At 57.1% G+C, this 14,466-nt stretch overlaps 1 protein-coding gene across 1 annotated transcript in view; it reads right to left on the reverse strand.

The window, feature by feature from the left end:
- Positions 1 to 5,423: 5,423 nt before the first annotated feature.
- CNGB1 (cyclic nucleotide gated channel subunit beta 1) overlaps positions 5,424 to 14,466 on the reverse strand; it is a 61,991-nt gene continuing 52,948 nt past the window's right edge. The window contains exons 25-30 of the mRNA XM_075536705.1: positions 14,332 to 14,415; positions 13,521 to 13,639; positions 13,164 to 13,310; positions 8,328 to 8,550; positions 5,763 to 5,867; positions 5,424 to 5,609 (exon numbers count right to left, since the gene is read on the reverse strand). Coding sequence (XP_075392820.1) covers positions 5,424 to 5,609; positions 5,763 to 5,867; positions 8,328 to 8,550; positions 13,164 to 13,310; positions 13,521 to 13,639; positions 14,332 to 14,415 — 864 coding nt within the window. The remainder of the gene's footprint in view (positions 5,610 to 5,762; positions 5,868 to 8,327; positions 8,551 to 13,163; positions 13,311 to 13,520; positions 13,640 to 14,331; positions 14,416 to 14,466) is intronic.

Genomic DNA, 14,466 nt, shown 5'->3' on the forward strand with positions numbered 1-14,466 from the left:
TGGGTCTGGTTGTTCTTACCTGGTAGGTGCCTATCTGCCATCCTTTGCTTCCTGGTCACCTCAGAGCAGAAGAATGGACAAGGCAATGGAACAGGGCAGCTCTCTGAAAACCCAAAACATGCCTGCATCCCTGTGTTAGTCCGGGTGGACTAGAGAAGCAAATCCAGGAAGACGCATATGTGTCTAAGAAAGAGCTTTACATGCAAGAGCAGTTGAATATTGAGGATGCATCTGCATCTGTTCCGGCTTTTGTTGTTGTTTGTTTGTTTTGTTTTCCCAGGCTGAGCAGCAGAGGCACAAGCTGGCCACCAGAAGTAACAGAGCTGCTGTGTCCAAAACATCATTAGGTAGAAGCTGGCAGCCTGCAGGGAGGAGAGGGGCAGGGGCAGGAACAAGGATGGGCCCCGGGCACTGGTGGAGGAGGTGGCTGGGGGGTGGGGGGGCGAGTTGTCCCATTCTCTCTCCCTACAGTTCCTTCCTCGGAGAGCAGGATGCTGCCACCACAGGAAGCAGAGACCCTGCATGCCAGCATCTCACTGAGCGAATGATCAGGAGACAAGGGCATCCAGACTTGCGTTGGCGGTGAAACGTGCCAGGGCCCGACTGCTCCAGTCACAGGAGAGCCGCTGCAGCTTCAACCAGCATGTCCTCACACTGCTGCCACCCCAAGAACTATAGAAGGGGGCTTTCCTTTTATTCAGTAAGCGCCCCCATCAGCCGTCCCCTTATCATTCATTGGTCAGAAATGGGTCAGTGACCACACCTTGCTGCGAGGAGGCTGGGAGAGCCAGTCATTGGCAGAAGGGCACAAAAGAGGCAGATCAGTTGGGCTTGCCCTCCCTGCCCGGGCTGGGCGTGTTGCTGCCCGAATCTAAGTCAGGTTCTGTTAGAAGGGGCAAAGGGAGAAGGCACCATGCAGTATCAGTGCCCCAGATGCGGAGCTCTGGGAACAAGAACCAATGGGCCCCGCTTGGATCTCTGTAGTCAAGATAGCATGGGGGACCTTGATTGAAAAGCAATCTTCCAAAAGGGAAAACCCAGCAGTCAATTCCGACTCATAGCAACCCTGTAACACAGGGGAGACTGCCCTTGTGTGTCTCTGAGATGGTAACGTGTTACAGGAGTAGCGAGACCCCTCTTTCTCCCATAGAGCAGCTGGTGGCTTTGAACCCCTGACCTTATGGTTTGCAATCCCAAGTGTGACCACGACACCACCAGGGCTCCTTCCAAAAGGGAAGTGGGGTCCTATTACTAACAGAAGGGAGGTGGACACTGCATGGGGGAAAAGACACATTTCTACCTCCCTCTCCTGGCGACTGCCTTAGACACCAGGAAAGAGGAGAGCCAAATCAGGACAGGCGTCAAACACAACAAAGCAACCACGGGCGCAAATGTACCAAGCGTGAGGCTAGTGCAGGATCAGGCGGTTGAGACTGCTATGAGCCGGAACCAACTCTGTGGCGCCAACAGCGACATTGGAACACGCCGTGACAACGCAGGGCCCCTTGCCCACGAATTGCCGTGGGGTGTGGGGGGACCTCCTTGAGCGTGAAAGGCTGGGCGATGGCTCAGATCTCAGCCCAGAATGGGACGAGCGCCCGAGGAGAATAAACTGGGGTTGGGTGTTTTAGGGTGTTTTTATATGAGATTGAATTAGGTGCTTCGTGGATGGGAGGAAGCAGTGATCTAAACTCACCGCACAGCTGCCCAGCGCCCCGCACAAACTCCCAATTAAAGAGCCAGGAAGAGGTGCCCACCACCCTGCAGTGCACATGAAACCTCAGAATTCAGAGAAGACAGGCCTTCTAACCCGGGGTAAGGGGGTCAGACAAGCAGGCTCTTCAGGCACGCTCACTCGGCTAGGCGATGCCGGCTGGCTGTTGACTCCCCAGTGACCTGTGCATCATCTGCATTCCACAGGTGAGGTCCTCGGGGCTCCATGGGGTCTGTCGTCACCCCTGGCATGTGGTCACGCTGGGGTCAGAAGTCAGGTTGGTGGACCCCAAGGTCTAGTACTTCAGCACACGACTGGACAAGTCGAATGGGCGCGGGAAGTGTTGTGTGTAACAGTTAGGCACTGTTCTACTGTTGACAATTCAAACACACTCAGAAGTGCCTCCGACGAAAGGACTGTCCAGCCACTTGTGGGACAAGTCCCCTGGAAAACCAATGGGGCTTCTGTGTACCGGGAAGGACTCAGATGGCAACTGGCTGCTGGAGGAACTTGTAAGCCCTTGGCTTGGTGAGACCAACACACTCACAGTGAGTCCAGTAATTTGGGGGGGTGGGGAGGTGTTGGAGTCCTTGGGACCACATGAGGTAAGCCACATGGCACAGTGGATGCCGTTTCACAAGCAGAAAAGTGCCAGTGACCAGCGGCACCGGTTGACCCAGCATGCAGGACGGATCGCAGCCCCAGGGTGGCAGCAGAACCCAGCATGCAGGACGGATCGCAGCCCCAGGGTGGCAGCAGGGAGGCTCCACCAGGAGAGACACTCAGCTCGTCCCACAGAAACCAGGACCTGCTCCTGAAATAAATCCACGCAGCAGAACCATTTGTCTACGCATTTTAATTAAAATCCAGCGTCCTATGAAAGCCAGAGGGTACACATACTGCTCGTGTTTACTCAACCAGCCAGACGAAGTGAGCCCAGGGAAGCGGAATCTATTGGGATAGGGAACTTAATTAAATCCTGAATAGGCTTTTGCTTTGAATTTTCTTTCACATGTGTATGTAGCTATGAAAACAACTAGATACTCCTTTGCCTCCAAACCGCAGGAAGTGTGGAGATATTCCAAAATCCATAGCAATTCCGAAATGCAGACGCAGAAGTCTGGTTTCGACAGCATGAGTACAAAGTTTCAGAGCTGCACCAGCCACCCCTTGGCCACCCACCAGTGTCATTCCGTTCGCGGACGAACCCCTACCTCAAGTTCAATGGGCCTCACACCCAAGGTGTGAGAAAGGGTCAAGGTGAATAAGGGAGTGCAGTGAAATTAAGACATTTCTCCTCTCATTTCGAAATCAATTTTCCCTCCAGAACAAATCTTGGGGCCCTCAAGAACATCTCGCTTTATATAATAAGCAGTATACATTCAAGGATTGGTTGCTACAAGCACACTCATATAAAAAAAGATCCCTTCTGACGTAGGATGTCATAGTCAAGGTGCTCCTGGAGCTCCACTCAGACACTGGTGACTCTATTATCTAACATACTTGCTAACGATGGCCATGGGGTGCTAGGCTTGGCTCCTGGGAGATGGGGTGCAGATGGGAAAGCCCTCACCCCCCCCCCCCCCCGTGGCCTGCCACACTGTGACAGGCAGGACCTTGGAAGCGATGCTGAGATTATTTCAGACACCGGCAGGGTGATTCAATGTGGACCCATTCTAGCAAAGCTTCCAAACTAAGACCGGGAAGAAAGACCTGGCTACCTAGCAGTGAGAAGGAGCCAGCAGCGCACAAAGCCTCCAGAGGACAGTGGAACAGGATACAGGGCAGCCGGATAAGAGCGCTGGAACCTGAGCCCTCCCAAGGTGAGAAGACAGAGTGACAGAGCAGTAAACAGCCTCTCAAGGGACAAGGACCATGCAAATGGCCCGGGGGCAGGGCAAAGTCTCCTCCTGTCGCACATGGAGCTGCCAGGATTGGGGCTGGCTCCGTGGTCATTAACAGAACAAGAGGAAGGATACCCCCCCCACACACACATACACACTTCCTCTGCTTACAAACAGTGGTTATCTGTGATACAACAGACCCTATGAAAATATTCCTTGCAGCATTGTTTGATGGTTGTTGATGTGACATCGCTTTTAAGAAGCGGAAGATCAGAAGTAACACAAATGCCCACTCTGGAGTGTGTCCGTCAGCTGGCGGGTAAGGTGGTCCTTGGGACCACACCCTAGATTGCAAGCAAGGTTGGATAAGCACTGCGTTGATGGACCGACAGGAAACTACACCCACAATAAATGGTGTGGGAAAGAACCAAGACTCTCGATGTTACCTTACCGTTGCTGATAAAAGGGGGAGGGCGCAGAGGAGAAGGCGTTTGCCTATTTGTGTCCCCACCAAACTGCTGAAGGGCAAGACGGAAGTGGGTACAGTCACCACAGGGAGAGGACCAGGGAGGCTGGGGGCTAGGGGTCCCCTATGGTGCCCTTTAAATTTCAACTTCTTTCGACATGGTATTGGCCAGTGAAATAAATTAAGAAGCTGTTGCTAAAAGGATTCAATAAGAATGTCGATCATCACTGTAGCCACACTGTGGAGTCTAAAATGCAGACACGGGCTATGACGCGGACACCAGGTGTGTGTATGTGGCGGCGGGGGGATGGAGAGGGGTCTCGAACAAGGTAAATGTGCTCTGGACCTGGGGATGGGGAGGGGGGGCGCTGACACCAGCCTGCAGAAGCCCTGGGGGCTGCTAACTGCAAGGTTGGCTGCTGGACCCATGGAAGGTAAGACACACAACCCACTTCTGTAAAGACCACAGCCTGCGAAGTGTCACCCCACATCGCTGAGTCAAAAAGGGGCACGCCGACAGCCCCATGTCACTTCACGGCGGGAGTAAACGTTCGGCTTTGTTGGGTGCGCACGTGCGCGCGCACACACGCACAGGCATACATTTGCCCGCCCTCGGTGGTCATTGGACGGGAAACAGGCAGTGCCCGTTGGGATTGTGGGCTTTTATGCCAGATGTGACGGTTCATCACTGGCTCCCCTGAGGACCGCTGCGTATGCAGATACAACCCTCTCCATAAATCCTCCTGGACAGGCTGACACTTCCCGTTTCTTGACTCGTGACAGCAGCCTGACACGTGATCTGGAAAGCATCTCTGGGGGTGGGGCGGCCTAAGTGGTGTCCTCAGCTGTGAGAACACATCTTCTAGGCTCCAGGGAGGCTGCCACCTCTATGGTCGCAGAGGGACCCCTGCTGATGGGAGGTGGGGCTCCTGGGGGGTGGGCGAGCTGCGCCTGTGGGGCTGCCCCCACTCTGGGACAATGGGTTGCTCTGAGTCCGAATGAATGAGGGCTGTAACCACCACAGTGCCAACAAGCTGCCCGTTTCTTAGGGGACTGATGGGCAGAGCCGAATATGCCAGGCTCCAGCTGGAATCGGAATTGCCCTCATTCCCACCAAATCGGCCCAACAGCCCTCCTTCCTGATGCAATTACTTCTGTCCTCGAAATTGGGGGAGTGGGGAGGATTCCTGAGGGGCCCCTACTCTCAAGGACGCTTTGATTCCACAGAGCTGCGTGGAGTCCCTTCCCCTCTCCTGGCTCTAAAGCGCTTTAAAAATACAAAGTAACTGCTCTTGGAAGCAGGAAAGTTGATTTCTAACTGCGAGCAGCCCAGCAATTCAATCCAATCCAATCGATTGAGGCCACGGCTAGGCGGCTTCTCCCAGCGGCCCGGGCTACCTCACTCCCCCTTCTTTTCCTCCGGGATCTCCACGGACAGGATCTGCTCACTGGGCTCCAGGCCCGGGCTCATGTGGATCCGCACGGACTGCTCCTCCGGCTCGGCCGCCCCCTCGGGTCTGCCGGGAGAGGCAGGCGGTGGAGGGTGCGGTGCTGGGGGATCCTGCGGCGCCGGGGCAGGCGAGGACTCTGTGGGATCCTGTGGCACGGGCACAGGCACGGGCGCAGGGGGATCCTGCGGCACGGGCGAGGACGCAGACGCCGGGGGATCCTGCGGCACGGGTGCTGGCGCAGGGGGATCCTGCGACACGGGCGCTGCCGCAGAGGGATCCTGCGGCACCGGCGCGGGGGCCGCGGGCTGCTCCGGGGCGGCATCCCCTGGGGCTGTGGGCTGCTTAGTGTCTGCCGTACCTGCCTCTCCAGCCGCGTCTTCAGAGCTTTTGCCCTAAAACCAGGAAAGGGAGCGGGGTGAGGCGCCAACGGAACCTTCATGATACCACCGCTTCCACCCCCAATAAGGCGGGTGGGATAAGATCTAGTGGCTCTGATGGGAGACGCTGCAGGTTTATATGGTGGAAATAGAACATGTCATGAGGACGGTAGTGGTTATAGTTGGGCTGCTAACTGCTAACCACCAGGACAGCAGTTCGAAACCATCAGAGGCTCCTCGGGAGAAACATGAGGCTTTTACTCCGGTAAAGAGCTCCCCCAGAGGGGCAGTTCTGCCCTCCCTTTTAAGGCCGCCATGAGTCAAAATTTATTCTATGGCAGTGAATTTGGTTTTTTGTTTGTTTCTAGTGATGCTTAAGAATTCAACATCTGCATAAGAATTCAACATCCAACTTTTAGTTGAACTTGGGGGTATGTTTGGCCTCTGCTGAGTTGTGGGTCCCGGAAGCCAGGGCCAGGCTGCTAATTTAAGGGCAGAACCTTGCCTCTGAGCCATCGAAGGAGAGGGCACTGATCACCCACACTATCCTGACAACGCAGCCAACAAAGAAAAGGGTGACATGGGAGGGACAGCTGGTGGCCTGGTGCCCCCTTTAGCTTGTCAGTACTGGCGTGTGGCTGAGCAATGTTTGGGGACCTGGTGGGTCCCCATCTGCGGTGCCCCCATAGGCATCTGTCACGGTCTGTGTAGCAGGAGGGAACTGGGCAAAACCAGGCCTTTGTGGGCACTTGAGGTCTCCCTTGCTGTGTCTCACCCCATTGCTTCACAGAAGGGCCCTGGAGAAAGAATGGGACCCCAGAGCAGGAGGGCCAAGTGGTCCTTAGCTGCCCAAGCCCCACCTGAGTGAATTTAAGTGGGGTATCCAGAGAGTGTCTGAGGAACAGAGATCCCTAAGTTTGCACAAGTCATAGGATGCAGAAAGAAGGAAGGGATGGGGGTGGTGTTGCAAAGATGTTTCTAGAACCCAGCAAGAATCTGGGAACTTGTTGCTCCTTTGGTCTCACTGTTTCTGCATCCAATGGAGCATCTGTGCCCCCTCCTCTGTCCAGGTTGAACTCTGACCTCCCACTCCCACTATGGGGTGGGGTGGGGTGGCCAGGTGGTGCTCATTAAGGGACTCCTTGAAACATCAAGCTAGAGACGGGACTGGAGGCTGATGGGAAGGGCTAGGCCGTATCCAAAACGCTTTCACAAAAGGTCTCCAGCCCCATGCCATGTGGCGTCCACAGTAACCTGGGTGTCAAAAACTTGGGGACTTTGCTGGGGTCGTGGAGCTGGTGCTTGTCTTGGGACTTGTGGTTAAGAGCCCCTGGCACACTGCCATCCTAGCCCCATTGTTCTGAATGACGGAGAAACATGTTTATTGGAACACTGCAAAATCACATTCATGGTTTGAAGCTGCCTCGGTGAAAAGCTAGCACCCAGGAGCCACCAGCCTGGGTCAGACGGAGCCTTTTGCTGCACCAAGAACATTCTAGGGTCTCCTCCAGAAGCGTACCCACTCAGATTCCCCACCCACACAGCAGCCAGTCCCCAGTCCCCACGTTACTAGCTGCCGTTGGTGTTTGGTGAGTCAGGGGCTGCGAGTGACTGTCTGGAGAAACTCGTGCACTCCTGGAGGCTTGGTTGTCACATACCTGACCCTTGCTATCAGATGTCAATCACCAGCATGGGCCCCTGGGCTGTCACTGGCCCATATGGGGCCGGGTTCATTGTGACCAACCCCAGACAGACAGGCACACATACACCCTTTCCCAGCAGCCTACCTAAAGCACATCTTGAATAGCTATCATTAGTACAGTCATTCTAATTAACAACAACAAAATCCAGAACGAATTTTAAAATTCGCTTTTAGATTCACGGGGTGGGCGCAGTCGGCCCTGTGCCTGTCTGCAGGGTTTTGCCTCTCAAATAGTTTAAATGGTCGCGAACACAATATGAAATATGAAAATGCCCCTCCCACCTGCAGAGAGGTATGCCTGGCTCACGGCCACGCCCCCTCCAACCACAGCACCAGGTTTGCTGTTGAGGAGCTGCAGCACCCCCACCCAGCATCGCGTGGGAGGTGAGCGAGTGGCCCAGACCTCTCCAGAGCACAGCATCCTCGGTCCACAGGGATTGACCCCATCCTGGCCATGACGGGGAGCTCTGAGACTTTTGCTAGAATGGAGGGGCGGGTTCTCCCCAGACCAGCCTGGTTGTGGAGCGCCGCAGAGAAAGCAGAGCTGCAGGATCTGGGGGCCCTGGGTCCAGTCTTGCCTGAACTTTTCAATGACCTGACCCAATCAACCTCCTGTTTCCTTAAGCCAATTTCAGCCCAGTGCACTCCGTCCCTTGCCACCCAAGGAGGAGGGAGAAACAAACCCATGGAATGAAATGCGTGGCCTCTCTCTGAGGCCAGGCCTCTTGGGCCCCCACTCCCCTGGGAGTGGCCGGACCCCCATCCCCATTTACCTGTTCCAGCAGCTGTTGCTGTTTCGCAGCCGCCTCCAGCGCGGCCAGTTCTTTGAGCCTTGCCCGCAGGTGCGCAAGCTTGCCACCTTTAGCCGCCCCCCTGGGGCCCAGCTTCCCTGCGGCGGCCAGGGCGGCGTTGAAGAGCTTGGGGGTGCCCGCCCGCGGGGGCAGGATGAGCACGCTCTTCTGCTCCTTGGGCTTGTTGTTATTTCTCAGCATTCGCCTGGAAGGGAAAGAGCCAGCAGGGCCTGCTCACAGCACAGCGGCGCAGACCCTCCCGGGCGGAGGCGGCGCGCTCCTTGCGAGTGAGGGGTGGGTAAGGAGGGGACATGAGGGGGGGCTTCCTCCACGCTGAGCGTAGTGCTGAGCATGGAGCAATGAGGAGGACCCGCAGCTGTGCCACACTGGGGGGCGGGGGGGAGAAGAGGGAGCGACTGGTGGGAGCTAGCGCAGCGCAGGAACACGGAGGACCCCTGCACCTCCGGGTCCGAAATCAAAGAGCCAGCTCCCACTCAGCCACCTGCTGGGCGTCATGGGAGAGCTGTGCTTCCCAGGTTGTCAGGGGCCGAGTCTGGGGGTGCTGATCGCCAGGCCTTTCTTCTGAGACACCTCTGGGTGGACCCAAACCCCCCAAATTACCAGCCGAGACACCCGGGGTCTCCAGAGGAAAAGCTCAAAAGAACCTGATAGGTAGCTAGATTTAGGGGCAGGGGGTTGTCTCTCCCATGCCTGCAAAGGCCCCCATGGAGGAGGTTGGGAAGAAATCAGGCAACCATTAGACACCTGTGAAGACCCCAAACTGAGCATGCTCAAATTCAAGCCCTCAGCCAGGTAGGAGGTACACCTGGGCGGTCCAAACTAGGCCTAGGCTCATGACATCACCCAGGTGTGCTCAACCCAGCCAATGGGGTCAACCAGTACCTTCAACCACGCCTTCCCCCAGCCAGTGGGTGGTGTAGAGCAAAGGCAGGGAGCTCACTCTGACACGCTCTCTTGCCCCAGGCCTCTTGCGCCACGAGCTGGCTCCCATGCTCGCCCCCCCCCCCCGAGTTGCACACGTGTGGGTGCTCATTTCCACATGGTTTGTGTCCAGTGGTGAACCACGTGACTTCCACGTGGCTTGACACGCTTTCCTGAAATAGTGTGACCCCCTTAGAGACTGTGACACTGAAAACTTGTCCTGTCCTTCATAAAGACCCACTTGGGCTTGGGTATGAATTCTTTGATCCTGCGAAGCCAAGAACCCAGCAATTACTCGGACCTCACAGACCCCTCACTTCTCGTTCTGCTCAGTCATCACCACCATCTCCGAGGCCAGCGTCTATGCGCCTCAGACCCTGTGGTCCTACAGTGGCGCCACGATTCCTGCTCCCTGGTGTCCCCTCCCTGTGACCTCCTGCCTCTCAGGGCAGGCAGGACTGCTGACTTGTCACCTCTGTGACATGACACCCACATGACACCCAGGGTCATGACCGCGCAGAGGCTGCACAGGACTTGTGGACTGGCTGCATCCAGGGAGGAAGGGGAGGGCAGCCACTGGCCGGCCACTAGCTAGGACCCCAGGGTAACCTCTGCCTTGGTGAGTGAGACGCTAAGGCAGTGGTTCTCAACCTTCCTAATGCTGCAACCCTTTCATACAGTCCCTCATATTGTGGTGACCCCCCAACCATAACATTATTTTCGTTGCCACTTCCTAACTGTAATTTTGCTACTGTTATGAATCGGACGATCCCTGTGAAAGGGTCGTTTGACTCCCAAAGGGGTCACGACCCACAGGTTGAGAACCACTGCCCTAAGGTGGTCCGGTCAGCAGCTGCAGGAAATGCTGCCGACAACTGTGTGCGCTTGAACCAGATCCTTCCTAAACCAAGACTTAACGTGAGACCCAGCTCCGGTGACACCTGCCTTGCAGGTGACCCAGCTGAGCCGGCCCCAGACTCAAGCCCCACGGACACCCAAGACAGCAAACGGGGACCATGTAAGTTGCCATGCTGGGGGGACTGCTCTTATGCAGCCGTAGAGCACACACACACGGCCACAGTGTCTGACGAGGACACACTGCCACGTTGGGGGACTCTAATGGACGAACACACACAGGCTCACTTCTGTCACCCTACGACACTCCAGTCCCTGTGTGCTCTAAACGGGTTGCCGGCTCTGCAGTTAACCAAATGGTGGTTTGTGTCCACCCGGAGACCCCGCAGAAGAAAGACCTGGTGGTCAGCATCCTACCACCCCAGCCGGCAAAGCCCTGTGGGACACAGCTCTACTCTGACACGAGTGGGGTCCCCACAAGTAGATCAACTCAGGGACAAGCGCTACCCCTTTCCAAATGAGGACACGGTGGTCCTGCACTCCAAAAACCAAACTCACGGCCACTGAGTCGATGCTGACTCAAAGCAACCCTGCAGATCAGGGTAGAACTGCCCCTGTGGGTTTTTGAGACTGTAGCTCTGTATGGGACTAGGAAGCCTCGGCCTCGCTTGCCTCTCTCCCACGGAGTGACTGGCAGTTTCAAACTGCTGACCTTGTAGTTAGCAGCCCAATGTGTAACCACTACCCCACCGGGTCTCCTTACATGGAGGTCCAGCCTAAGGCCACGTGGCCAGGAGGTGGCAGAGTTGGGAATTCAGTTCCAGGCCTCAGACCCCAGCACCTCAGGTCCCACTGAGGACAAAGCAACCTCCTGACCACACCCTGCGAGGAGAGTGGGGGGGTGCTTACTGTCCTCTGACAGGCGGGGAAGCAGAGACTCCGGTGGGAAGGGGGCCAGGCCTGAGGCTGCCAGGGAGTGGCACAGGCAGGGCCAAGGCCCAGAAGGTCCAGCTTCACCACACCACACCGTCTCCCTAAGTCAGGACAGAACTTCCCATTACACAGAGCCCAGCCTTGACGAATGTGCACCGACCTTGGCTCAAGAGCAAGTGTGGACGTGTGATCTAGCGGCCCGGACTGCTAACAGGCAAGCCCGTTCATCGGGCCTCCAGCCGGACCTGTTTGTCTGAAAGTGAGGGCATCTCACTGGCTGCGGGTCTAATTGGAGGCAAAGGGCTGAGATGGTGCGCATCCGTGTGGGTTGCCTGAGACTACATTCTCCAGGCGGGCGCCCACAGGGAACACAGATGTGGTTGTTCATCAGAGGCCCCTCCCACGCCTGGCACTGCCTCCTGTGCTACCGGAGGCCGTGATTCACAGGCAGGCAGTCCGGTGGAAGGCTCAGCACGGCGGTCCGACCACACAAAGGAACACTGCAGCGGTGCTCTCAACCGTCCTCATGCCGCGACCCTTTCATACAGGTCCTCATGGTGTGGTGACCCCCAACCACAAAATTATTTCCGTTGCTACTTCATCACTGTCATATTGCTACTGTTAAATGAATCGGGTGATCCCTGTGAAAGGGTCGTTTGACCCGCCAAAGGGTTCGAGACCCACAGGTTGGGGACTGCTGCTCTAGAGGCAGATAGCCACCGTCGGCTTTCTCCTCCCACAGTGAGCCTGGTTTCTGTCCCCTGCCCAGATTAAGGAAGCCCAGCCTGGTTTCCAGGAGATGCCAGGTCCTGCAATTAGGATGGGATGGACACTTGCCCACAGGGGAGCCAAACGGTTGCCAATCGGCTGCTGACAGGCTGGAGGTTCCAACCCCCTGGCCGTGTCTGAGAAGGAGGTTCGGCAGGGATTCTCCTCTGTGACCCTGGGCCCTGAGGCAGACTAGGCTCGGTGGCCATGGGCCTGGCTGGCTTGTGCCGCAGTTGCTGCCCCAGGAGATAAAGGCCTTTTCACCAGTTCACTCCCACCTCCTGGATGTTAGCCAGGGCCATGAGCACTTCACTCCTGGGGGGCGGGGGGAGGCTCAGACAGCCCTCTGTGGAACGGGCCACTGGGACCAAATCCCATGGTGGCTCTTGCCAACACTGACGTCCTGGGCCCAGAGATGAGCAGACTGTGACCCTGACCCCTGCCTCTCTCCTCACGCCCACCTCTGTCCAGAGGGCCAGCTCCCTGGGGCACGACACCCCCGCTCAACCCATCAGGCCCTGCTCCTCTGTGGTCCTCACACTAACTGGGCCAGAGAGGGGTGGCTGCCAGCATGGGGAGCCTTGCTCCTCTCTGGGGAGGAGGGAGAACACGGGCGTTGTCTGGGGCCAGTTCTCACGCACTTCAGAAGAGGACATGGCTGAGGGCAGTGGGCAGTGTTCACACGACTGGCCTGCTGAGGCACTCGGTGGCTTCCTGGGGCCCCTGGGGGTGCAGACAGTTCTCGAACTGCGCTGCTAACCTAAGGGTAGGTGGTTCGAATCCGCCCAGTGGCCCCTCAGAAGGAAGGCCCCAAACAGAGCACAGCTCTGCTCTGACGTGCCTGGGTCACAACAGGGGGTGGGGGGAACGCCACAGCAGCTGCTCTGTTCTTCACAGAAGCCAGAGGTGTCCCAGAGAGAAGGCGGAGGGGTTTTACCGGCTTACAGGACAGTGAAGCCTCACTGCAGCGGAAGGGCCGGAGTGAGCTGAGATGTGAACCGGGTCCCGGAAGAAAAACTACAAGTGAAGACCCCACTGGTGGAGTCTGATGACAGCTCCTGGAGAGCGGGATTCCAGAGGCTCCCTCCACTCTCTGCCTTCCAGTCGAGGCTGACTATGGGGACCCCACAGGGGTGGGAATGGCCCTGGGGTTCCCCTGACCGAACTCTTAATGGGAGACGGGAAGACTCATCTTCTCCCTCGGAGCGGCCGGTGGGCTCAAACTCTCCCGGTTTCTCCGATAAGCAGGGAGGCTGTTTAAGTGGAACGTCTTAGGAAATGCGAGCAGGGGAAGAAAAGAAAGGATTTAAACGGATGCACCTGGCCTTCTTCCGGAGCAGCTTCTGAGACTCGGGATAGTGCACCAGAATCTCATTCAGGCCCTTCTTGTCCAGGATGAAGAGGTTGGTGAAACCGTGGGCCACCACATTGGCCGTGCGCCGGTTCCCGCCGCCCACGGCCAGCAAGCTGCAGCAGAGCAGGAGGGGTGGCAGATACGGGGAGGCTTCGGTTCAGACAGCATTCACAACGCATGGTTCCCACCGGCGTCTGGCGTGGTGGTCGCCGGCGCTGTGTCCATCCTCCCAGAGGGTCCTCAGACCACTGAGTGGCTCTCGAGGACGTGGCCCCTCCCACCTTTGTTCAGTTCCCCTCCGGCCAGCCCTGCCCCTTCCTCACCTGATTTCTCCAAACACGGACCCGGCCTTCAGCATCACCAGCACGGTCTTCCCGTCTGGGCCGCCCAGCACCTGCACCTGGCCCGCCTGGATGATGTACATCTCTCGGCCGATCTCCCCCTGGAGCGGGCAGAGCACAGGCAGGCCCTCTGCCCATTCCCATCCAGAGCAGCAGTCAGGCCTGGGCCCAAAGCAAGGCGGAGCCTGGGCCTGGTCTGGCCCTGCCACCAACCAGCCTCAGTCTCCCCGTCTGTGATGCTGGGGGAATAACCACACCCGGTGCCGTCCTGATGCAGAGTGACTGGCGTTCTGGGATCAAGGTAGATGATGGAAAGGAGTGAAGGGTCGATGGGGTTGGTGACATCTGGAGAGAGCCCCTCCTCCACTCCAGCTGAACCCTGCGATCTGAGATGCGGCCCAGAATTGGCAGGCTGCCGGTGTTTTCCAGTGGAGCTGGAAAATCTGGACTTTCTAAAATCTGAGGCCTTTCCCATGTTCAAAGGTTGAGGATTCAATTTTAAAGAGAGTTTGCTGCAAAGCAAAACAAAATGAACCCACAAGACAGTCCTGAGCTGGACTTCACCCTCCCTCCGGGGGCCATCCCTTTGCAGCCTGTGTCTAGCCACACCCCATTCCCCCCAAGGGAGACCTGGGTGCAGACGGAGACCATCTACCCGGTCAAGGCTCTGACTCTCCACAGACACCCGGCTTTCCTTGTCAGCCATGGGTGGGGCAGTCTCCTCGTCCCCCACATGGGGGGTGCAGTCAGGTGGTCCTTCAAGAGAGCTGCAGGCCCCCCTCCAGCTGCTCACCTTCTTACACACGTAGTCGTTGGGCAGGTAGACCACCGAGCGAAGCCTCTTCAGCATGTCGAAGATCATCTGCCGGTCGCAGCCCTGTCCAAGAGGAGGTCCAGGAGCACGGGTGAGGGAGCGGTGGGCAGAGTC

This window comes from Tenrec ecaudatus, chromosome 18 (genome assembly GCF_050624435.1).
Source record: "Tenrec ecaudatus isolate mTenEca1 chromosome 18, mTenEca1.hap1, whole genome shotgun sequence".
NCBI classification, from domain to species: domain Eukaryota; kingdom Metazoa; phylum Chordata; class Mammalia; order Afrosoricida; family Tenrecidae; genus Tenrec; species Tenrec ecaudatus.